The 23989-nt window shown below is 44.9% G+C and overlaps 3 protein-coding genes across 6 annotated transcripts; 1 reads left to right on the top strand and 2 right to left on the bottom strand.

Moving 5' to 3' along the window:
• Window positions 1-5: 5 nt before the first annotated feature.
• On the bottom strand, window positions 6-2772 carry LOC135394075 (uncharacterized). Its single transcript, XM_064624554.1, has 6 exons — window positions 2116-2772; window positions 1364-2009; window positions 1193-1290; window positions 991-1103; window positions 757-920; window positions 6-114 (listed from the first exon to the last, which is right to left on the bottom strand). The coding sequence occupies exons 2-6, from the start codon at window positions 1735-1737 to the stop codon at window positions 72-74; spliced, it is 792 nt and encodes a 263-aa protein (XP_064480624.1). The 5' UTR covers window positions 1738-2009; window positions 2116-2772; the 3' UTR covers window positions 6-71.
• Window positions 2310-19661, top strand: LOC135394069 (splicing factor 3B subunit 2-like). Of its 4 annotated transcripts, none has more exons than XM_064624538.1 (26): window positions 2310-2521; window positions 3509-3555; window positions 3628-3684; window positions 3785-3856; window positions 3923-3988; window positions 4174-4239; window positions 5732-5812; window positions 7270-7455; window positions 7577-7612; window positions 7872-7913; window positions 7992-8033; window positions 10124-10316; window positions 12516-12613; window positions 13081-13211; window positions 14080-14275; window positions 14405-14485; window positions 14595-14669; window positions 15669-15821; window positions 15880-16029; window positions 16695-16784; window positions 16860-16967; window positions 17104-17211; window positions 17374-17615; window positions 17773-17872; window positions 17942-18142; window positions 19523-19661. In XM_064624538.1, the coding sequence occupies exons 3-26, from the start codon at window positions 3658-3660 to the stop codon at window positions 19589-19591; spliced, it is 2613 nt and encodes an 870-aa protein (XP_064480608.1). In that variant the 5' UTR covers window positions 2310-2521; window positions 3509-3555; window positions 3628-3657; the 3' UTR covers window positions 19592-19661. The 4 variants fall into 4 exon arrangements, with proteins under 4 accessions (XP_064480608.1, XP_064480605.1, XP_064480606.1 ...); XM_064624535.1 differs by lacking the exon at window positions 2310-2521 and adding an exon at window positions 3026-3133; XM_064624536.1 differs by lacking the exons at window positions 2310-2521; window positions 7992-8033 and adding an exon at window positions 3026-3133.
• A 56-nt stretch (window positions 19662-19717) lies between these two features.
• Window positions 19718-23984, bottom strand: LOC135394073 (sorting and assembly machinery component 50 homolog A-like). The gene is made up of 15 exons (XM_064624552.1): window positions 23625-23984; window positions 23201-23254; window positions 23021-23122; window positions 22875-22962; window positions 22656-22762; window positions 22441-22574; window positions 22273-22360; window positions 22088-22219; window positions 21916-21987; window positions 21761-21844; window positions 21208-21349; window positions 20696-20842; window positions 20051-20192; window positions 19902-19984; window positions 19718-19840 (listed from the first exon to the last, which is right to left on the bottom strand). Exons 1-14 carry the CDS (start codon window positions 23643-23645, stop codon window positions 19939-19941), a joined length of 1359 nt encoding a protein of 452 aa, XP_064480622.1. The 5' UTR covers window positions 23646-23984; the 3' UTR covers window positions 19718-19840; window positions 19902-19938.
• Window positions 23985-23989: the final 5 nt, after the last annotated feature.

The raw sequence follows: 23989 nt of genomic DNA, 5'->3' as shown, positions 1-23989 counted from the left end.
CTCTCTCAGATGAAAAAGTTTATTCACAGCTATACACAATATGATACAGTTGCAGAGCAGGAGAGTCAGGATCAGTCCGTCTTGCATCTCTTTGCCAAGCCTGTTGCCCCTAAACTGAAAGCAGAAGTGGTTTTAAGTACCATCACAAAGTAGATTGTAAATGTTTGCATCACCAGTCTGCTTACACAGGTATACTCTAAACAGTCCCACATATTGGATGTGTGTGGACAAGTTGATGGCCAATGACAGCTTCTGTCCTGTGAGGGTGTCCAGTGATACTTTTGCCCCAATAGCAACAGGGATCTGCTCATTCATTCTGGTGTTAATTCATTGTATTCAGGCCGGGAATATGCCCAAGCTAATTAAAAGTGAGCCCTGTGATTGATAACACGATTCCACCAGTATGGAGAAAAATCTGTACGTGGGATGCTACATTGCTTCTCAGATGACAGTACATGGGGTCATCCTTAGGACAGCCACTGTTCAACTGTATTTTATTCACACCCAGCAATGGACCCCTATGTGACCTTGTGAGGACCTGCTACAAGCATGCCTATAACACACAGGTGGCAACAAATCTGCAATTTTGTCCCGACTCTAATTAGTAGTGCAAATATATGTGTGTGGCAAGCAGCACGTGACTCGCACAACATTACAGCATGAAAAAGTTGTCAGAAGTGGAGAGACTAAAGAAAAAAAAGACATGCATGCTAGTGAGGTTTCACACTCAACCATAGAGATCCTATGTAAACACACCTCTGTTTCTTACTGGAAGTGCTGGACCGATTGCAGTTGACAGCCACAAACCATGTACCAATAAGACCCTGCTTGATGACCGTACTGGCAAGTATGTGACCCGCATCGTTGACAATGCCGAAGTTTATCTGGAGGAAGTAGCGCTTGTTGCACACCAAGGATACCTGGACGTTCAATAGAGAGTTGTAAGATCTTGTACCTGGTAGTCTGTGAGGAAGGGGGCAGAGCATGTACCGGTGTGCTGTTGAAGCCGTCATACATGAACAGTTTCAGGCGGGAAAAAGAAACACATTTCTCATTCCAGTAGGACCCTGGCAGAGGGGAGTCTGGATGCATGTAGTTCCCAGCTGCAGATTACAATTGTTTACCTCAAGCAGAACTCAAAACACAAATCCTGTTTGGTTGAGACGTGTCCAGTGCGGACGGGTCAACTTACCTACTTGGCCGCACTCACGCACGAAGCTGAGCCAGACGGCATACTGCAGGTCGTCAAGGAGATTCACGAACCGCACAGTAGGGACGGGTTGCATTAACCTGTCAACAACGTGCGAGCGGAATTTAAACCCGCCGAATTTTAATTTCTTACGCCGTTGTAGCTCTACCTTACCTTCCTTGCGGACTTATCTGCACTTCCATTCCGTGAGAAAAGTCACTCGTATTCACCAGTGTCACTTGCGGTACTTTCATCGCATTGGTAGACTTTGAAACGTTCGAACCAACCACCGGGCTGTCTTCCTCGTAGTCCGAACCGTCGGAAGAACTGTTGTCACCATCGTTGGACTCTGCGGTGTCCACGGTCGTCGTCGTAACAAAACACGTTGGAGGTTTACCGACATCCAATGTCTCTGAAGAGTCGGAGTCGCTGGAACTGGCAGCGCTACTGCTGCTCGATGACAGGTTACCACAATGAAGGTTCTTGCCCCCGTTTGCGTACCCATTCCGTTTGGAACTGTTCGACGTCTGCAACCCGCACGCGGCCATCGAAGCTCCGGTAAAATTCGCCTCACTTTTGTCAGCAATAACAGCAGGCCTCCGGAACTTGCGGCACGGCTGTCAGGGAGCTTCAGACAGCGGCTAGAGGTAGTGTTCCTGGCGGCTGAATAAACGAATTTGGAACCGTTCACCAGGATGGCCCTCGTCGTCTTCACTTTGTAAAGCATTCCAAACGGGGAGAGTTAGAAGCACGAAGCGACGGTCCACGAATACCGGGAAAAAATTCCGATGAACGACTGCGAGTTTCTTGATTTCCACTCCTGTAAAAATTTCAAATATTTTTTTACCTTTCTATTCCTTGTTCGAAACATGCATAGAAACAGCATAGGGAACGAAAAAGATAAGAATTTCGCTGCCATCTCGTACCTGTCTAGCTTGCGTGCATGGTTGCGCGCGTCGTCATATTCCTCGTCGTTATCTTATCTCGCTCGGGCGAAACTGTGGAGGCGGTCTAGGTTTACACAGCAAAAACATCTAATACACAGTAAGAAAGAAGGACAAGTCCCACTATTTTGCCCCACCTTCGATGCGTGTACGACGGTGTCACGTGCGACGCGTGCTCTCTGCACATTGAGGGAGAGAACATCTGTGCGGCTCGTCAACAGAAGATAAACACATGTATCCAAGGGGAACTGCCAGATCAGCAGTTCGCGCAGTTGACTGCATCCCTTTCATTCGCCCCAGATATTTATTCGATGCTTTGAGCAACGAGCATTTTAGTATTTCGGGAAAAAAGGCGCACAGAACGCTGCAAACGATGCTACAGCCCGACGTGAGTTCTTTTCTTCAACGTACACTTGAACGTATGACGCGAGTTTTAACAGCTGCCGGTGGTCCACGTGCAGCTACTCCACCGTTGACTATGTCGCACGTAGCAATATACGTAAATAGCAGTCCTGTCGAATTTGCTGTGCTGGGCGAGACATATAGTTGATCAGAACACTGGTAGGGTGCCGTCCTTGAATTTGAAATCTGTGTCTCGACTGGCGTAGCAATAACAATAAGCGTGACCGCTTGCTTCCACTTCAACCTGCGGCTGCGCATGCGGTCCACGTGCAAAGAAATAGGGGGGGGGGGGGGGGGCACACACTTTTCATACGCTGGTTTACGTGTAACATCACAGTACCATTTTTTTTATTATGCTGGTTTGAAACAGCGCGAAAATGCGTGTCAAAGTTGAGATGGAATTGCCCTTACTAGGACCAATGCTTCTGTTTGTTGTTTTGCGGTTTTGGTTTTGCTGCACGGCTAACAGCGCCACCGCCGCCAAGACGATTGCGAAACAAGTCAGTCAAAATGGCGTCGTCCACTGCGAGCGATTTGTCCAAACTGCGCGTTGTTGATTTAAAAGAACGCCTTAGTGCGATGGGACTACCAACATCAGGTACGTCACGCTAAACGCAAGATATTGTAGTATTGATCATGACAATGCGGCTAAATCCATCTGCTGTTTTGTGCACTACTTCGTCATCTTTCACCGACATGCTGTTCACGACGATTTTAGATTATTCGCGCACATATAACACAGCTAGAACACTTATTTTTCTCATTCATGATGTGCGGATACGTAAAATCGACATAACACTGCACAAGCCACTTTGTAGAGCTTTATCAAGTTTCCATTACAGATCGTTCAGTGGATTGTTGACACTGGCCATTCGTATTTTGCCGGCTTTCGGCACACATGTGTCAACCATCGCAGCGTTCTTGTATACGATATTACAAAAACTACATTTTGTTCTTTTATATGTACTTTTAGGTCTGAAAGCAGATCTGGTCAAGCGGCTACAACTTGCATTGGAGGAAGTAAGCTGCGTTTTATGACAGCGTAAGGGATACGTAGAGACTTTGTGCTTACAAGGTTGATTTTGATCGCAGGAAGGACTAAACAAAAAACAAGAAGAAGAAATGGAAAGCGCAGGAGAGGCCACGGAGGTGAGTGAGAAATGTTCACTACCGTTTCATTGACAATTTTCTTGTGGATTTGAAAGCGGTCCCCGTTTTCCATTACTGAGCGGAATAACGCCCATTGCAGAACGCTGAAGATTCAGTAGTGGAGATCCCCTCGAATGTAATAGAAGAGGCTCAGGAAGAGCCGAATGAACAGGCATGCTTCTTTTTTGGGATTGCATGATCATGTGCAAATTTTTATTCTTGTTCTTTTTCGAAGCAGATTTTCCATGAAGACAACGTAGTTGAAGCTGAAATACATCATTTAACTACAGAGGGACAACTTCCAGTAAGATTTTGTTCTACTTTGTGCCGGATTGAACAGCATGGGAATACCATGGCCTGTTGAGTTAGCACGTTCTCAGAAGCTCATATGGTACTTCTTTGTGCAAGTGCTAAGCTGTTATTTGAAGCATATAATGCCACGTTTATATTGTGCTCCTGAGTCAACAGCATATCATACTCCTATTACAGGTACTAGAGGAATCACCTGTTACCACTGTTGAAACAGATGCTTCTGCAACAGAGAGACACGAAATGGTACGTAGTACCTCTCCACTGTACATAAAGGCACTATGCAAGCTGGGCCGGTGTCTACGGGGGGCAGTCGTCTGCCGAGGGGGCGCAAAAGTGACGGCTAGATGGCCTCGAGTTCGCTGTGTTTGGCGTCCCACAAACTGATGACTGTCGTCTGCGAAGCTCTGCTGCGTTGTGAGCCAGTCACAAGTGTGGTCTTTGCAAGGCATATATTAATGCATTGTGTACAAGCGTAACCTTTCAATAGAATGGAATATATCAAAGGTTCCATGGATGCCGTATGGTACGCTTTTCATTCATTCGATTGTGCCGTGCTTTGTTGCTTCGGGGCGTCATGTGCTAAGGTTACACAGAACACACAGCCAAAGTGGTATGGCCCCCCTCCCCAGGACCAAAAAGTAGACGCCGGCCCTGTATGTAAGGCATGCTGTAATGAGTACTGAACAAGTTCTTTTTTATGTGTGTGCACCAAAAAAAGTCGTTTTTGTGTAGGATTGCCTGAATAAGTGACATGCGGGAGCTGCAACTCGTGAGAGAGTTCTGGTTTTGATTTATTGTCACTTCAGAGGTTGATTTTAGGTGTGTTAAGTTGGTGACTGTGGAATGAATTCCTGGCAATGTACTAAAGGGGGGGGGGGGCACTAGCATACTATAAATTGAAGCCGGTGCTCATATTCAGTGCTCCGCCTCGAATGTGTAGGGGTGCCGCCTTGGTCTAAGGCAATTGCTGAGTTCCAGTGTGTGGAAGGGTGTGGTTCGCCCTTGCACTGCCTGGGATGTGCTGGACGTCGCGTTACCCTTCCTTTGTTTAATGTAATATATCGTCTTAATGTTTAAGGTAGTATAACAAGGTAACATAATTGCAGGTAGTATGTCATCTCACTGCATTATGGATGAAAACATATTTTGACGCACAGGGACACTGCTCACCCATTGTAACCCAATAGCATACAGATTTTCGAATATGAATTAAACTTATAGTTTTTGTCTGACTTTTGTGCTCAGAAGAGGCAACAGCTTGCTTTCGCGAAGTTGTAAAACACCTGGCAGGGCATGGTTAAAGTTGCATTTTCATGTCATTTGTCATCTTTGTGTCATGTGTTTAGTTTACATAATTCTCTATGTTTGACGACAGGCTCTCATGTCACATCTGCTTTTGCCTTCACTGTATTTAAACTCTTCACATCCGGTTCACACTCTCACCTGAACACTAAATGCAAAACTAGGATGAAAACACGGACACAGAAGAGAACAAGCTAGCTCTAGTTTGTTCTCTTCTGTGTCCGTGTTTTCATCGCGCTACTCTACTACAAGTATGTTCCAACACGCCCAACATCTCACCTTTGAATACTTCATTTCTTTATAGTATAAAGTTATTGTCCATGCAGGAAGTGGATTAGTCAAAGAACACTCCTTGTATGGTGTTTGAGGAATTTTCTGTTGAACTGGTTACTGTTCAATAACAATAATGTGTATACATATTTCAACACACCAGCCGGAACAGCAGGAAGTTAAGCAGGCCGCTCCTGTGGAAGAAGTGCCACAACAAGACACTGCTGTTGAAATGGAACAACCAGTAAGTTATTTTTCTATTTTCACAAAGTTTCGTTATGTATTAGCTTCCAGCTTGTAACATGCCATTACTTGACAGAAAGGTTATCTCTGCTATTTGGTTGTGTTTTTGGCCCCAAATTTTTATGTTTTAACATAGTACAGTTTTACCTCACAATGTACTAATGCAGTCTGTACTTATGATTGTTTGGATAAAATACTGTTCATGATGAGCCAAGTGTGAGTGAACGTTGGAATGCATTGGGTGCCAGAGAATCATAGCATGCCAGGAACTCCATTTCACCCAGGTTTGCTGTAAGGTAGAGCAAATAGCTTTGCTAGTAATTTTGAGTTCAATCACCAACTATCGTGGATGCGTTTGTGAGAGCATAGTTCATAGTTGTGATGGTAGTGAATGGGGTAAGCGCATGAAATTTATTCTTTGCTTTGATGGGAGGCAGTGCACATTTTCCTTTACATATGGATGGTGCGAGCCTTTTTCAGCTGTGTTGTTCAGTTCTTTACATGGTCATGGTACATTTTTTATGATACCCTAAAGCTAGTTGCCATTTAGCTCGGAAGTGCTAGTTTTTCCGTCTATACATTGTGCCCTATGCTTAGAGCCCCTAGCTCTCTGTGGTGGAAAATTAACATTTTCGTGAAGTGGGATATACAAATCTGCAGGATTCTGTGGACAAGAGAAAAACAATCAAGTAATGTTGCAGCATTCTCCTAAATTTGCTTATTAGCTCGTCCCGTGCGTTTTCAGTGCACAAAAAGAGTTAGGCTCAGCTCAGCAATTTCTCTCCGGGAGTTCCTGTAAATTTTTCTTCTGTTGCAGCATGTTCAGATGTTTTTGTCCCAGCAGTGTCAGTCACGACTAATGATGGAGTCTAATGTGCGAAAATGTTGCAGATTGATTGAAATCCTTACATAATTCTGTGATTCTCTTCGAATATTCCGCGAAAAACACACAATTCTGAGGGAAACAGCAGGTTCTGTGCAACGCGACCAATTCTGTGGATTCACAGAAAGCTAGGGGCTCTAGCTGTGGTCGTGTTTGCACCACGACCTACTTTATAAGGGAGCGACTAGGCCACTTTTTCGGGTTAAACCCGATTCCGCCCGGTTATTCCCCCCCGAATTGACCTCCGACCAATTCGGGTTAAACCCGATTTCTCCCCGAATTCCAGTCACTATGAAATCCTCAGGTGACGCTTCCACTGAAGACGAACAAAGGTTACCACGTGTAACACATGCAAGAATGGGTCACTTACATTCCCAGCAATAATAGCAATTTTTCTGCCCATGAAAGCACATATCAAGGTACCATATTATGAAGTCTTTGCCAATTCTGTTAAAATAACACCATCTCAGTCCTCTCTGTGTATATTACGTAATAGTAGAATAAGCAATCGGATGTATTCTTCTACAGTGTTTTTGATATGATGATGTGCTGCAACATACAAATCCTGGTTGCAGGTGCTTCCAAGTGTGGTAGAGCAGGAGCAGGCTGTCTACCAGGATATCATCACTGTGCCCGAGAATTTCCCATCAGCCGCAGTAGATGCTGTGGAAGTGCCTGCAGTGACTCCTGTTGTGATACCGGATCCTGCTCAAATCGCAATGAGTGCTGGACTCCCTCATGGCTCTGCAGTTGCACCAGCGGTGAGAATAGGAATAAACTGTACTTTGTAAAATTGGAAACTGTATCGATGACTCGGAAATCATTTGGTATTGTTGTTGCGAGCCCACATTCATGTAAACAGTATCACTACAAATATTGCAGGTGGACTTTACTGCGGACTACAGCGATATGTCACAGGTAAGGATGTTTTCAAAATATGTACTGTATCTTAACGTTTACAATTTCAAAGAATGGAGAGGTCCATCGAGACGTGCAGACTCTATTGTGGGAAGAGTTTCTTCTTTGTGCTCAATTTCTGAGTACACCAGAATTTTTATCCAAATTGTTTAAATAGGTGTCTTACGTGAGTTAGGTATGGAGTGTGTCAATATTCAGCTTTCATTCATTTCTAACAGGGAAGTCTTTTTTTAATAATGTTATCTTATTTACAATCCAGTTTTCAGCTCAGGTCATTGGTGAATATGGGGACATGCCACAGGTGAGTATTGTTGCTTCCTCTTGAAGCTTATGGGATAAAAAATATAAAACTCTACATAGCATTTTTGCTTTTGTAAAGCTTCCACCACAGCTTGCTGGTGACTATGGGATGTTGCCACAGGTGAGGCTGGTTATTTATGCGTTCTTTCATAAGCAACGTCATATGTTTGATACATGTACGTACAGTATACGTACATTATGAGCTGTGTGCAAAAGGCATGGGCTTGAAAATCAGCAACTAGCTTTCAATCATTACAATAATATAATAATAATTTATTTCACCAATAACACTTAGTGAGGGGATACAGACAAAAAGGTGCAAAAACTGCAGCTTGGCGAGGTCTGACCCCCATTGATATTGGGTTCACCTGTCTTTCACCATTCTGTTCTGTTTGCCATGAACAATTTGTTTGTACGCATCTACAATGCTGACTTTTTGCATAAACGATACCACAATATTTCTACACATCTGGGATGCTTTCCATGCTACATTTGATTAGATTGACTGAAACATGCTGTTTTTAGAAAATCATGCATCTAATGCATGTGTGAGATTCTTTATACAGTAAAATCTCGATGATACGAATCTCACGGGGGAGCGGAAAAAATTCGTATCAACCGAAATTCGTATCAATCGAACTAAACAAAAATATAAATTGAGGCAAGAAAATAGACAGTGACTGTTCATTTTCCGTTACTGTCAGTGAAAGAGGTCTGTCGTAACGCTCTTGTGTCACCGTTTCTGGTCAAGGCTGCCCAAATTCGCGAGACGATTCAAAAGACCCAGCACTTGCTTTCCAACCGCCCGCGAGTCGCGCAACACTGTTCTAAAGCGAGCTTCTCCTAAAGCGCGCAGGAGTTAGGTGAAGCCGACTTGCGGAATGGTGACGCGTAATGTTGCCAGAAGTTGTCCTGATATGTTCCCTCCAAGTGTTCTGGGTCGCTGTTTTCCGCCAGAGCGATGTCACACAGCTTCGAGGTTTATTGCAGCGAGGGGGGTAAAAAGGTCAAAACAGAGATAAGGTGATAAGGTTCCTGGAAGTGCAATCCCTTTGATCTTATCTCCTCCACCACCACCAAAGGGAAATTCATTGCTTGCATTGCGCAACATGATGTAAGGGAGTTCGTGGTGAGGATCGCCCTCCCTTTTCGAAAGAAGGAGCAGCGTGACTCGCGCGCTCTCGCGTCACGGGGGAACGACCTCTGTCGTATCCTCGGCTCGTTCGTATCATCCGTAAAGGCAAGATAACGTGTTCGTATCATCCAAACTCGACTACATGGGAAGAATAGACATTCCGGCCGGGACCGGAAAAAAATTCGTATCATCCCGAAATTCGTATAATCCGTGATCGTATCATCAAGATTCTACTGTATTTGTAAAGATTTAGGTCTGTAAGACTGTTGAATTAGGTTAGGCAGTCACTAATTGTTAACTCAGTGATGGAAGTGCTGCGCCAATCTGTGCCAATCACGGGGTGCTGCGCCGGAGGGTGTTTTTGCTGAATTTGCACCAAAGCGCGGAGTAGGCGACTACGTGCTTCTCAGTCCACGAAGATAGAGCGTGTCACGATAAAACGAAACCTGAAGCGAGTGGGACGCACCGGCATTTCACAAACTTAAACGTGAGAGAGGGCTGTCACAGCGACTTACTAGCCGGCTAATCGGTCGAAGTCTGTGCCAGCTATGTCTAGCTTAGCCATGCCATTCGCCGGAAACTCCCATTGACGCAATGGTCCAGGGAAAATGGCGGGCGCCCAAACCACATGATCTGCGGGATTCTCTCACAGCGTCCCAGATCAGCTGCGCGGGAAAAAAGCTCGGGTCAAGTGCGCATGCGCAGACAGACCTTCTTTCCCAACCTCCTTCCCCTTCTCTCCTCGGGTTTTTCGTCTCTCTTGTCCCCCCTACCCCCAGCCTCGTCCGTTTTTCTTCGTTGCTTGCTGTAGAAGAACGATCATGCTGTCCCAGAGCAGACAATCAAAAAGCGATGGTGTATGACAAAGCAAGTTTATTTGTCATCGGGAACTGCTTCGAAAAATTTACAGTACATATCTTTTCACGTCTTGTAACGGGCTTCACAGGAGCTTTAGGTGCTTCAACATCCAAGGGCAATATCAAATATCTGCACACAGTCAGCTGCTATTTACTTCTTTGTGTTCGTGTTTTTTTTTTTTTTTTTGCTCATTACCAAGCGCTCATTTTTCTGAATAGGTTATGGAAACGGGCATGATGGAGGTAATACCACAAGTGGTACCCATTGGGGTGCCCCTCGAAGTACCGGTTGTAGCCATTCCTCCGGCAGAAGTTCACATTCCCTATGCCCTTGAAGAGATCCTGGCCACCTCGGAGCGAGCCCTCGAGATGGGGGATACGCTGACTGTTGTGAACGACATTGTGGAGGAAGGTACGACTCTATTTACCTCTGAACAAACTCTAGAGCTGTGCGAATATTCGAAACTTCGAATGTGACATGAATATCTGATTCTATTCGAATGCTATTTGCAACCTATTTTCAGTATTCGAAATTTTCGAAGATTTTTCTATAATGTTGAAGTGGAGCTGTGCGAATAGCAAAATTTCCATTGCGGATAATTTACGAATATTTCGCTTACACTGCGAATCAAATCCAAATAATTTCTTCAGGTGGTGAATCTAATTTGAATAATCAGAAAATGCCCAATTTGAATAATTTCGAATACCTCATGGTGAAATATTTTGTGGTGGTGTGCTCATAAGATGGTGTTCTGCTCCAAACATGCGAACCTTTTCATCCAGCATAACATATCGTGAGAGAAGGGTCCCTCTGTGTTGTTTAAGGTAGACTGCATTAGTGGGATGAACTGCATTGAGAGTTAGTCAACATGTTCCATGCAGCCTGCTGTGTGTGCATCTCCTCATTTCTTTGTTTACATTGTGAATTTCCTGTACTTTTTTTTAGAAGCTGCACATATTTCTATCTGTTACTGAACACAACTCTCAAAGCTGGGAGTACATTTACTTCAACTTGCAATGCCCAGAGTTTTCTGCTGACCATGAGCTCCCAAAATTTGTAGACCTTAGTGACAGAATACTGTAAACATTGTAAAGTGGGCTTCACCTAACGCTCGAGCGTAATGAGGTGAAGCCGATTTGCAGAATGGAGCAGCACGAGCAATGGCAGTAACGTGAAGTGGGCTTCACCTAACCCTTGGATATAATGAGGAGAAGCACACTTGCAGAATGGCGCTAGCGATACCTCGCTGCGATACGACTATTCGAAAAATAGTCGAAAATTTTGAATACTGAAAATAGGTTGCGAATAGCATTACAAATAGTATCAGACATTCGTTTCCTATTCGAAATTTCGAATATTCGCACAGCTCCATATTGAAGTGAAGTATAAGCAAGTGGGCTTCGCCTCATTACATCCAAGAGTTTGGTGAGGCCCACTTCACGTTACTGCCATTGTTCATTTGGTGTGAAGCTCCATTCTGCAAGTCGTCTTCACCTTGTTGCTCTCGAGCATTAGGTGAAGCCCGCTTTACACTGTTTACAATATTGTCACTAAAGTCTACAACTTCTGTGAGCTCATGGTCAACACTACTCTAGGTGCTGTATGTTCCAGTAAACATACTCCCAACTTGCAGAGTTATGCTCAGTGACAGATGGCAATATGTGGCAGTTTCTAAACAAAAAAGTGCATGAAATGGTCAATGTAAATATCGAAATGAGGAGATGCACACAAAGCAGGCTGCATGGAACATGTTGACTAACTCTCAATGCAGTCTACCATACACAACATAGAGGGACCCATCTCTCGCAATACGTTATGCTGGGTGAAAACGCTCACAAGATTGGAGCTGAACATCATTTAATGAGCACAACACCACAAAATATTTCACCATGAGGTATTCAAAATTATTCGAATTGGGCCTTTCCTGATTATTTGAATTTGATTCGCTGTCTGAAGAAATTATTCGGATTCGATTCACAGTGTAAGTGAAATTCGTGAACTGTTCGCAAAGGAAATTTTGCTACTTGCACCGAGTAGCAAAATTTCCTTTAATTTTAAAACAACAGAATCCACGGCTTTAACGAGTAGATTCTGTTGAGAATTGCAATAATTTTTATACATTTCCAAACCGAAACTACATGGCGCGGTGCTGCGTCCACGATGCGTAATGTAAACAAACATGGCGGATGTCTGTTGGCGTGCATTCGTTTGCTCCGCTGGAGCAGACTTTCAGAATTCTTGGCTTCCCAACTAACGGCAGTTGAATGTCTCTTGTAGGTTGTTCTATTTCAGCATAGCAACATACGAGGGTGCAGTATTTTTATGCAACAAGTGGGTCAGAGGTGCGTTTTTAATCACAGCAACAAAATTCTACCGATCAACAAGGTTGATAGCATTTCCAGGCTTTTTTTTTTAAACATCCTTTTTAACGAAGTTACCTTTACAATGAAGATTTTCCGCGATCTCCTGAAGTTCCTCATAAAGGAGTTTGACTGTATGTCTCATAATTGCAATGCAAATTGACAGCTAATTGATAATTGATTGCAGCGTGGCATATTTACTGCAGAGGGGAATTTATGTACATTCAACTATGATATTGCATATCTTCAGTACCTAAGGTGGAGCCCCAGCCTAAGAAGACAACGGCGCTGGTAGCCATAGATGAGGATGAAGAAGAAGAAATGGAGGTAGCCAAAGCAGTTCCCGAAGTAAGGAGTTTATGGTGCTTTTTCTGATGATTCACATAACGTTCAGATTTGTGCTTCACAGTGGATTCAGATTGGTAGTGCAGGCTGTTAGTCATGGGGCAAAGGAAACACCCCATTGGGTTCTTCCTTTCTTTCCTCCTTTTCTTTCCGGGGAAGAGAGAAATGCGGGCATATGCATGACTAGTGGGCATACGTCTAATTGGTGGCCACTTTGACATGCTATTGGGACATGTGTCCCTGAATTCCGAAACTGACGTTCAAGCAGCCACGGAGTCAAAAGTAAAACCAAAATCAAATACTAGCCACCTTTCACATCTCATGGATGACACCCAGTGTCAACGTCACATTTCGGTGAAACTGGGCATTTCCTGTCATTCCGTCCTGAATGCTGCTTGTAATCTCTGGGCATATTATCAACAGAGTGAACATTCATTCAGCATGTTGTTACGTGTTTTGTACAAATGTAGGCAAAGGGCAAAAAGAAGAAGAAAAAGAAGAAGACCAGAGCCCAGAGAGTGCAAGAGCAGCTACAGCTGCAAGCCGAGAAAGAGAAGAACTTGCAAAACTCCAAGAAGGATCGGGTCGAGGCTGACATTGAGTAAGTTTCGCTTTGCAGCAATCCCTCTGTTTTCCCGCGATAAATGCTAAAAGAAAAGAATCTCAACGTTTTTTTTAGCAAATGAAATTACAGGGTGGGTGCAGATAAAGTAGCCCAACATTCGTGCGCGTACGGCGTTCCCTGCTTACCTCATCAACTTCCGGTGGTGCCAGAGGACGCATTTATCCGATGAACACAAACAAAAAAATTGTAGTAGCCAAACTCAACGTAACAAAAAATTTATCCATACAAACGTTGCTCTCCGCGCATCCCGATTTTCCTATGCAGAAGTCAATATGGCAGTCACGGCACAGTTTCGTCTAGCTACCACCGGGTGTACCAGATCTCGTTTTGTTTCTGCGTGAGTGGCACCCGCAGTGGTAGGGCGATGCAACTGCGCTACACTGCCTTGTTCCATTGGAAGTAGTACACGTGGCAAAGTTCGCGTTGCTAACAATTTTATTGTGCAGAGTTTGGTTACCACGATTTTTTTGCTCGATTTGTACCACATAAATGCACCGTCGTGCGCCGTCGTGTGCACAGTTCGTACGGTATGCAGGGAACGTGCTATGTGCGAAAATGTGGGGCTACTTGATCTGCACCCACCCTGTATGTATATGGCTGGTTGGTCAATCGCGCAAGTCATAAGTCATCGCTACTTGTTCTGTTCCGTTCCTGTCCACGTGTGTCCTTGTTGTCGCATTTACCAGCTATTTTTTAACAACTCTGTATAGAGTTGTACTTCGGCTATGTAAAAATAACGCTACAGGGCCCAGGCAGAGTTTGGGTATTTTTCATCGTTGGCTTATTGTTCGCAGTGCCATCCCATTGCACAAACTTTATTCGCCTGCCCCCTCTTTCATATCAGGTATATTCAAGAGACAATTGACAGCAAAGACCCTTACTACTACCAGTTTCTGCTCATCTTTGAGAAATTCAAGCTCCAAGAGCCAGAAAAGAAAGGTACCGGTGATGGAGAGACATTGTCAGAAGCTGCGTTAGCTCAGCGGCTGCTCGAGCGGAAGAAACCTGCAGATCTTGACGAGAAAGATGATGATGATCTCGTGAGTATGTCCTGAAAGTTGGCGAGGGATTAGGAATGAGATCGAGTTTTTCATCGTTTTGTGAGATTTTTTTGGAGAATGCAAGTCATCTCAGAACAGCGTTACAAAGTGTGTGTTTTGTAATTGCAGGGGAAAATGGAAGAAAAGCCAAAATTGTCTAAGCGGAAAATGAAAAAACTGAGCAGGATGTCAATTGCAGACTTAAAGCAGGTGATCACCCTCCCATTCTTTTTAGCATGTGGGATCACCCCAAATCACTGTACAATATGTCACATTGTGATTGCTGAATAACACAGAGATGATATTCCACGTTTTACAGAAAGTAAACAGGCCCGAGCTTGTAGAGATGCACGATGTCACAGCAAAAGATCCAGTCCTGCTGCTGCACTTAAAGGTATGGAAAAATTCAGCATATGGTGCTGTTGATGCAGGTAAAAACCCAAGAAGCCCTAGAGCCAAACAAATGTTTTAGTGACTTTTGATATTTAACAAACGGTACATTACCTTCTTCATACTGGCTTACATCAGTACATAAGATGTTTTTACGCTCACAAAAATGAAGATGGCCCCAGATTTCAACATACGTTGTGAGCTTCCCTGTAAATTGTCTGTCTTATGTTGTGTGACAGCTATAATAATAACTAACTAAACAGTGTTCTGTGCGCGAATTAGCACTGCCCACATTCTGGGGATCTTTAAGATGCACTGATATCTCAGCACGGGGCACCTTAATGTGTCCTGTGCTTGTAACTTATACATAGAGAGTGACTTTTTTGGGTTAAACCCGATTCTGCCCGGTTATTCCCCCCCCCCCCCCCCCCCCGAAACTGACCTCCGACCAATTCGGGTTAAACCCGATTTCTCCCCGAATTCTGGTCCTCAAGTGACGTTTCCACTGAAGACGAACAAAGGTCGCCACGTGGAACACATGTAAAAATGGGTCACTTTCGTTCCCAGCAATACACCCATGTGTGTCAACACTGTCTATGCCTTTGGGGATTACCCATAGAAGGTCACGATCCCACGAAAAAAAAAAGAGATTAGGAAAGGACTTAATTGACAAGAGGAGAAAGAAAAACACCCGATAACACCCGTAAGCACAATTATCGCCCGATATCTCCCCGAATTACAGATATGAAAATAGCGCCCGATTTTTACGCCCCGAATCTGAGAAAGGAATTTAACCCGAAAAAGTCGCTCCCTACTTATACATGAGTTGCAAGCATCCTCAGCCAAACCCACAACTTTGGGATCAGTAAATGGTGTTGTTAAAAACTGAGTCCAGTGACTTTCGCGTACCTGAAGTAAACACTCGAAATTGAAGCCCACGGTCCTTGAGTATGCACAGGTTCTTTGCAAATGCTGCATTTTGACCAAAGAATCTTTGCTGAAGTCCTCCAGAAACACAGTACCTGTTCCCCGTCACTGGTGCTTCAAGCGGAAGTACCTTCAGGGCAAGAGGGGTATAGAGAAGCCACCTTTCGACCTTCCTGGTTTCATCAAGAAGACTGGAATCATGGAGATGAGACAAGCACTTCAAGAGAAGGTGCGCAGCTTGGTGGCATACTAGTAAGCCTAATAATTTGACGTACTGATGTGCGCAGGAGGACCAAAAGACCATGAAGGCGAAAATGAGAGAGAAAGTTCGTCCAAAGTTGGGCAAGATTGACATTGACTACCAGAAGCTACATGATGCCTTCTTCAAATGGCAGACAAAGCCAAGAATGACAATGCACGGAGACTTGTATTACGAGGTAACCTTCTTGAGAATTTTTTTACGTAAAGCCTGACTTTTCTTGCACAGTAACATAACATACACACGCAGTCTTCTGTTTTATGGTCAGACCGACTATCCTCGCTGACCAAGAGTAAGGGAGGCTCCACCTCCTGGATGCCGGCCAATAGGAGGACGTGGAGGGCAGACACTTCCCAAGCCTCTGCTCTCACCTCAGAGATGGCGCAGCGTTACCGTTGTTTCGCGTGTTGCAAGGCTTCTGCCATGGCGCACCAATCTGGCCAACGGCTTCAGCCATCCGTCAACACTGGAAGGAAGCCAAGCGGGAGTCGCGCATATGCCGGTTAACGGACGACAAAGGCGGCAGTTAAATGGTGGTTTAATGGTTAAGACGGCGGTTTAATGAAAACCAAGGTAACACTGCACCATTTCTTAGGCGAGAGCAGAGGAAGTGCATGCCCTCTGTGTCCTCTCCTACTGGCCCGCATCTAGGAGGCGGGGCCTCCCTCACTCTTGGTCAGCAAGTGCAAGGATAGTCGTCAAACCAGGTAAAGCTTGGGGTATTACTCGATGTTGTTTGTGCACCACAAAACACTTCTAGAGAAGGTTTCGTGACAACTTCAAGCTTTACTGATGCGTAAGGACATAGAAGAAAAATTTTGTCAATGAAATGCTGCCATGCAGGGCAAAGAATTTGAAACTCGCCTGAAAGAGAAGAAACCTGGCGACCTGTCGGACGACCTGCGTATCGCCCTTGGGATGCCAACTGGACCCGTGAGTTGCGCGTGCATATTTCACGCATGAGCTGCGAGTGCTAATGTTATTCCACGTTAACATCTTTTGTCATAGAACTCCCAGAAATGTCCTCCCCCATGGCTTATTGCCATGCAGAGGTATGGTCCACCACCGTCGTATCCTAACTTGAAGATACCTGGGCTGAATGCGCCCATTCCAGATGTAAGTTGGTCATGTGTACAGTAGGGCCTAACTACTATAAAATAAAATGCATGGCTTAAATTAGTGAGGTCCTATTAGAACTGAATTAATGTTACTGAACACATTGACCAAAGCATTCAATCATGTTGCGTTACAGGGTTGCTCTTTTGGTTATCATGCTGGAGGCTGGGGCAAACCTCCCGTCGACGAAATGGGACGCCCGCTCTACGGGGACGTGTTCGGAACACAGTCAGCGGACGGTTCCGTAAGTAATACCAATTCTGACATTGTTGACTGAAGCATCCATCATTCAGAAAAGTGAGGCTTGCGTATTGACGAGACTCACAATATTGAGAGGATCCAGATAAATGCGTTATGTGACGTGGAAGGTAAAACTCGACAACTGCCGCGTCTTAAATGTGCCCAGAATATGCTTCCCGAGGAAGAGGTGGACCACACGTTATGGGGTGAGCTCGAGAGTGAGTCTTCGGAAGAGTCTGAAGCCGAGGAAGAATCTGAGGAGGAAGAACAGGCGGAGGACGAGACGGGCCTGGTGACCCCCGCGGAGGGACTGGTGACCCCGAGCGGATTCAGCTCAATACCTGCCGGAGTGGAGACTCCGGAAATGATTGAGCTTCGGAAACGCAAGATCGAAACAGAGATGGAGGGGTGAGTCGTTGGTGACGGGACATTTTGAACTTAAGGGTCTTCTAGGGGTTGAGTGAAGAACAGGTGCTTCTGGAGTGAAACAATGGCCAAGAAGGCATCTCGGAGGGCTTGCAGAACTTAAGCACTGTGCAAACTTGTCTTTTACTACTCTGTTCAGCGGAGACACACCATCCCTGTACACAGTCCTCCCAGAGAAGAAGGCAGAGAGAGTGGGTGCTGCTATGATGGGGTCCACTCACATCTACGACATGTCTGCCGTAAGTTTTAGCGTAGGGACGGTGCATTGTTGGAGAGAGAGAGAGAGAGACCAATGATATTTAATGCAGGCCTTGACCAAGGGAGCCAAGGTAGCGGGTAGTGTGAGTGAACGTCCAGGAGGTGTGGAAATCGCTCTGGACCCCAGCGAGCTGGAAATGGACCAAGCTGCCATGGCCGCTCGGTACGAACAAACCCTCCGCGAACAGCAGTCGCACCTGGCCAAAGAGGACCTCAGCGACATGGTGGCTGAGCACGCAGCGAGGCAAAAGGTGAGTCATAATAAGTGAGGAGCTCGTCTTGTAATGAGAAAGAGGCATCATGTTTCCGATGGCGTAAAAGTTGCATGGCGCCGTGGCAGAGAGGAGCAACGTGCAAACCCGAACTGGCCCAAAAACCCGAGGTCAACCTGGCCCTCACAATTGACTTTTCTTGGGCCTGACTCATGCCTGTACTTTTAGCAGTTTTTTTTTTTTTTTTTTTTATTGATTTCCATTTACATCTACAGAGATGCCGGTGGCACCGGATGAAAAGCTAGCACTCTGTAGCTTCAGAGCATTCTGGTGGCCGGTCGTTCTGTTTCATATACAGTCGCCGTCCGATTTTTCGGACTTTGCGGGGATCGCGCAAAAGTCTGCATAATCGAGCAGTCTGAAAAGAACGAATTTCACTTCAATTTCCCGAAGCGACATTTCGTCAATGTACACTGTCAGAGGCACCGCCGTCATCAAGTTCACCTAACGCAAGGCTTCACCTAACGCATGCGTGCTGTAGGTGAAGCTCGCTTTACAGCGCTGTCGCGAGACTCGCGGGCGGACAGCACGTGCTGGGCCTGTTGGCCAAGAACGAAGACGCAAAAGTGTTACGAAAGACCCCTCTTCTACTCAGAGGAATGGAAAATGAACAATCAACACTGCCTATTTTTTTGGCTCAATATTTTAGTTGGTAGATTTCTTTTGATACGAATTTCGGATGATACCAATATTTTCCGTCACCCCAAGAAAGAAATTCGTTGGTTGGGCAAACAGAGTCTGAAATATAGAGCGACGGAGCTGCACAGCGTCCGAAATTTTGGACGTTCTTATACATGAACTCTATGGGACCCGTGGCCGTTCCGCGAATGAGTCCGAAAAATCGGTCGGCGACTGTAATCAGACCGGTCTAGCAGACCGTATGACGCTGTCATACAGAGTTCGGGAAGAAGGTAGGAAGGGCGTTGCGGCCTCGAGTTTGGTCAGGGCGATAAATTCAGTCCTGCGTTGTTGTGCTCTGGCACCTTCACTGCCACCTGGCCTTAGGGAATTCTGAAGTCCCGGCCATGTGCTTTGTAGTGCATTCGTGTAGCCATAGTCTCTCGTTGCATAGTTACTGTGTGTGTGCAAAAAGGGGCCTTGTGTTTTAGGGTGCCGACAGTACAGGTTCCAGAGAACGCTAAGCACCGTGCATTCAGCGGAGTTTCGCGTGTTCGTCTGAAATGCTAGGAGCACTTTCACCTGAAAAATCTGCTTTTACACAGCCGATTTTTGTGCCCCCAATTTCTAAGGAACATGAAACCCCAAAAACATAAGGGTCTGTGTCTAACTAGTTTCCACGGCACACCCAATCTTTGTTTCAGATGGTATAAAATGTGGCGAAACGTTTTCCTTTTACAGAACAAAAGAAAAAAACAACAACAAGACAGTGGCAAGACAACAAAGAAGTACAAGGAGTTCAAATTTTAGGTCCATCAACTGGAAAAGCATCACCATCATTTGTTGTAATAAAGCTCACTTGTGTAGTTCCATGGCAAGATCAGGTGGCAGCTTTCTCATTTAATAACCACGTTCTCCGAATGTCAGATCTGCGTCTACTACGTGAATGCTTTATTATTGGCAGTGCAATTGTTTGGGTTCATTGAAGCAACAACAGGTTTTTAATGTCATTTTGTGTTTTCCTGCAAAAGGGGGCTAGTGTCTTCAAGGAATCCTTTCCTGAAAAATAAAAAATAAGAACAAAGAAACTTAGTCATTGGATTGATGAGGATAAGTTTACCTTTTATGGGCTAGCTGTCAGACTAGCAGCAAAGCTCCTACATGAATGATACTCCTACGCCAAACTGCAATCCTGGGTGTAGCCTGCAATTTGAAGACTTAGTATATCTTGCTACAAGTGGACTCTCGCTAAGTAATTTGATGGTTCACCTGTCAGTAGATTCGGCTTTCATGGGGACACAGTAATTCAGCTCAAACCTCGCAAGATGACCCACCGATAAGACCAGCCCAGCCCCGACTGACCACCTCATGTTGTGCATGAGCACTTCCAGACTGTGCTTGACGTCTTCCGCTGCGGAGAAAATGCAAGTTGGTTTCCGTCTGCGTACATGGTAGTATTACAGACCTCTAAATGTGCATACACCGTGTGTCGTGTGACATTGCATGTTGAGACAATCGAGTACAAGTATGCAACTTCAAAGCGGTTGTGAAACGATCCTCTCATTTTTGCACGAAATCGTCTCGATGATGCAGGGGTTCGCCTCCAAATGTACCGAGCAATGTGCTACGCACATTCAGGAACTACTGCACAGCCAAATTTGCACTGTGAGAGAGGCACCTTAACTCTCCATCAGTCCTCAGGATCTTAGAATGCGACACAGGTATGGGAAGGTGTAAACCGCACGTGTTACCACGGTAACTGTCTGCTCCTCAACAGCAAAGCTTACATGACTGTCTGCCAAGCCTTGGGAAAACCACAATGGACTAGTGTGCTACAAACTGCGCTCAACACATGCAGTGAGGAGATTGTTTCTAAACCCATTTGATAGGATTATTTGTTTTGAAATAACTCACTCAACTTGAAGTCTCCCAGATTGCCAGCATTGGCGAAGGCGTGCAGACGGAAATATTCGCCTATGCCGCCTTTCCCAGGTCGGAAAGGCAGGGGTGTGTACAGGTGAAGCCCTCCTGCCCAGTAAACAGCTCCACCTACAGAGTGGCCTGGAAGACATCATCATCATCATCATCTTCATCTTTGTTTTTTTCCTCCATTTACAGAGCACGCCATTTTCCCGGCTTCGTTCTCTAATAATGCATGTGTTGTGTATTGGTCTGGGCTGCCAGCCCAAGCAAGGCAATGTGAGACGGAAGAAACGTGAGGATCGCCGTTTCCTGTCTTTGAACTCTGACTGGACTTTGCGCCGGCACTTACCGCCGGCATGGAGTCAGTCGGTTCGAGCGTCTCAAACGGAGACGTTCTCTGTCATAGCATGAGTGTTGTAACGAACCCAACTGAACATTAAAGCATGATTTATGATACTTCTGACAACGTCGAGACATGCCCCTTTTCCTTGTGCGCAACTTACCCTCAACTTGTGGTCCGACCCCCCTCTGCTGGAAACCGCGTACGTTGAGGGGGCCACCGAGGAAGAAGCGGTCGCAGATGTTGAATGTCTTGTTGTGGCCAAATCCCATCATGTGACCCGCCAGGCAAGTGCCCTGAAGAACCTTCAAAGTGTGTACACGTCGGTACGATTATTCGGAGTCAAACAAATTCTGCGCATCATAATTAGAGCCTGAAGTTTTTGGGAAATATTTTTTCTAAATTTGGGGAGTAAAAATTGGGTAAATAAACGTATGTTCTAAATTCATGCAAATTCGTGTGGAAAAACTTCCAGTACGCTAAATTCAGAAAGAAATAGGGCTCAGTTATTCAAACTGGTTCGGTACAAATGGTGATGTAATTGCGTTTGCTGCCAAACAAGTTAGTGTGCATTCCTACAGATGTCTCAGTGAGGGCAATTTGCCCGATAAAAATTGGGTTTCACCCTAAAGAGGCAACCTTCAATTTGGGGAAGAATCAGGTTAAACCCTAAAGCTGCAGGCTCTAATCGTAATACAAAACTGTATTGGACTTACAAAGTCGCTGTTGATGGGGATGTTGAGCTGGTACTCAACCTCGTTCTTCAGGAAGCCAACGTCACCACCAACTCCAGCCAGTTCCTAGGAGAAAATGGGAAATGTGTTGAGAGCCACAAAAGCATTGAATTTTGAGTAGGAGATACTGATGTTACCTGATGCAACCTGAAGTAAGACCCTTCTTGAGGAAGAATAGGATTGTTGCGTCGATCCACAGTTACTATGTGCTGTAATAAAATAAAAATAAAGTAAATAAAAAAATAAATAAAAACAAATAATAAAATGAAATAAAAAACACACAAAGTTTACGGTGGCAACTAAGCATACCTTGAGAGAAGATTTCAAAGAATGTCCCATTTCTTCCCGTATGACGAAAGGAATGGTGGGAGTCAATGCGGAGAGCTCTCTCCAGATAGCTTCCCACCTCAAGCTGTGATGTACACCCAGCGTGGATTCAAACTGTAACGACACAGTGTCACCTTGACGCGCCGTAAAATATAGAGTGTACAAACCATTAGTTCCGAGAGCACTCCCCTGTCGACCTGCCGGAAACCACTCCAAGTGAAATCGGCTCCCTGCTGGAATACAGCTCCAGTTACCCTGAACAGCAAAAATTTAAGGTCCGATATAGATTAGAGAAATTCGAACGTTGGGAAGAAATTCGTCCGTGAGCGTCCTACCTTGGATTGAGCCATCCAAGGAAAGGTTTGCTGACTGTTACGTTGAAACCGCTGGCATGCTTGGTGCCGTAGTGGTATTCTGTCTGCACAAATTCCCCTCTCCCCCAAGTGTTTGGGAACTTGATCCCCACAACCTAGGAAATTTGGACAAACAGTCTGTTATTGTCTGATAACAACCTTTTAGTTGCCTAGCTTAGTTTAGGTGACTCAATTACCATGCTGCCTTCATTGTTTCCAACTAATGTGTTGATCCCACCAACAATTCGTTTAACCTCTTGAACTTTAAAAGTAACTTCCAATCCATGTGGGCTTGACTCTGGTCCTGTAATGGAAAGTAATATGCAAGAGGCACGTTATGTTGCTCATGTTTGAGCAAAACTAGCACTTTTTAAAACTGCGTTGCATCACTTCTTTGGTGTGAAAATTGGGCTCACCAGTGCTGGTGTCTATTGCTACCGCTATTTGCTTGAAGGCTCCGAGGGTTTCTAGCTGCTTCCTAACATCTCTGGTCCTTAATATAACCTGCAATGATGCATGACTTTGTTATATGTCCTCCAAAAAGTAATGTGCCGCGACATACCTCCTGAAAATCCTTGGCAAAAAATAGATCTTTGACAGCCTTTTGAAGAATGTCATCCTTTGTTCGAATGACACCATCGATGAATACCTTGTCTACCCGAGCCTGAAATTGAATTTGGTAGTGATCAGCACTCTCGATCAGGAGAATGTGCTTTCATTTTCCGTATCTGTAAGAACTTACTTTTATGCTTTCAAGTGGAACATCAAGCTGCTCCGATTCGTGGCTTTCAAATGACTGAAATACATAAAAGGCATCATGAGCTTCACATAAAAGTTGCATACTGCGCCTGAGTACTCTCATAAAATAAGGTTTGCGAATGAGGACCATAATGTAACCTCTTTACCTTGAAAAGGAAATCATAGAAGGGGTCCTTGCAAACAGTTCTGACAAGTGATCAGTTACATTCTTGGAACGAAAAGTAACCCCGAGACACAGAATGCACACACAGACAACCTCAACCATTTGTAGGAGTTTCTCCTAAGCAAAACCATGCCACAATACAAATACTACGCTACTTCTCCAAATGGCAGAGAAGCGGAGATGATCGCGACATATAACTTTAAAAATGCTAATAATATGTTATTTCGGGCTCGGCACTGATTACCTTTGCATGTACTGTGCCCATTCTCCTCGAGAGCCGTCTGCTGTTCCTTTCGCTCCTTTGCAACTTTCAGATCTTGTTGTGCGCAGCAATCTCTCTAACATAACCGGTTGTGAAGCGATACCAGCGACTGAAGGGACTTTACAACAGTTTCTGCATACTATCACAAATATGTGTAGCCGGCATGCTTCTGCTTACAATCATTTCTCATGACCTTTAGGTACCTCTAGTGGGCTGTGCGATTATGAAGTTCGCGCAAAAATACAAAAGATAAGAAAGTAAAACTTGTACATGAAGTCATCGTACAATGACTTTCAGTCGATGAGACTCCACATTTAAATGTATTTACTTCTTTGGGGTCTTTTTTG

Source organism: Ornithodoros turicata, chromosome 5 (genome assembly GCF_037126465.1).
Source record: "Ornithodoros turicata isolate Travis chromosome 5, ASM3712646v1, whole genome shotgun sequence".
NCBI lineage: Eukaryota > Metazoa > Arthropoda > Arachnida > Ixodida > Argasidae > Ornithodoros > Ornithodoros turicata.
The sequence above is the reverse complement of the archived record's forward strand: the minus strand, read 5'-3'. Positions and strand labels throughout refer to the sequence as shown.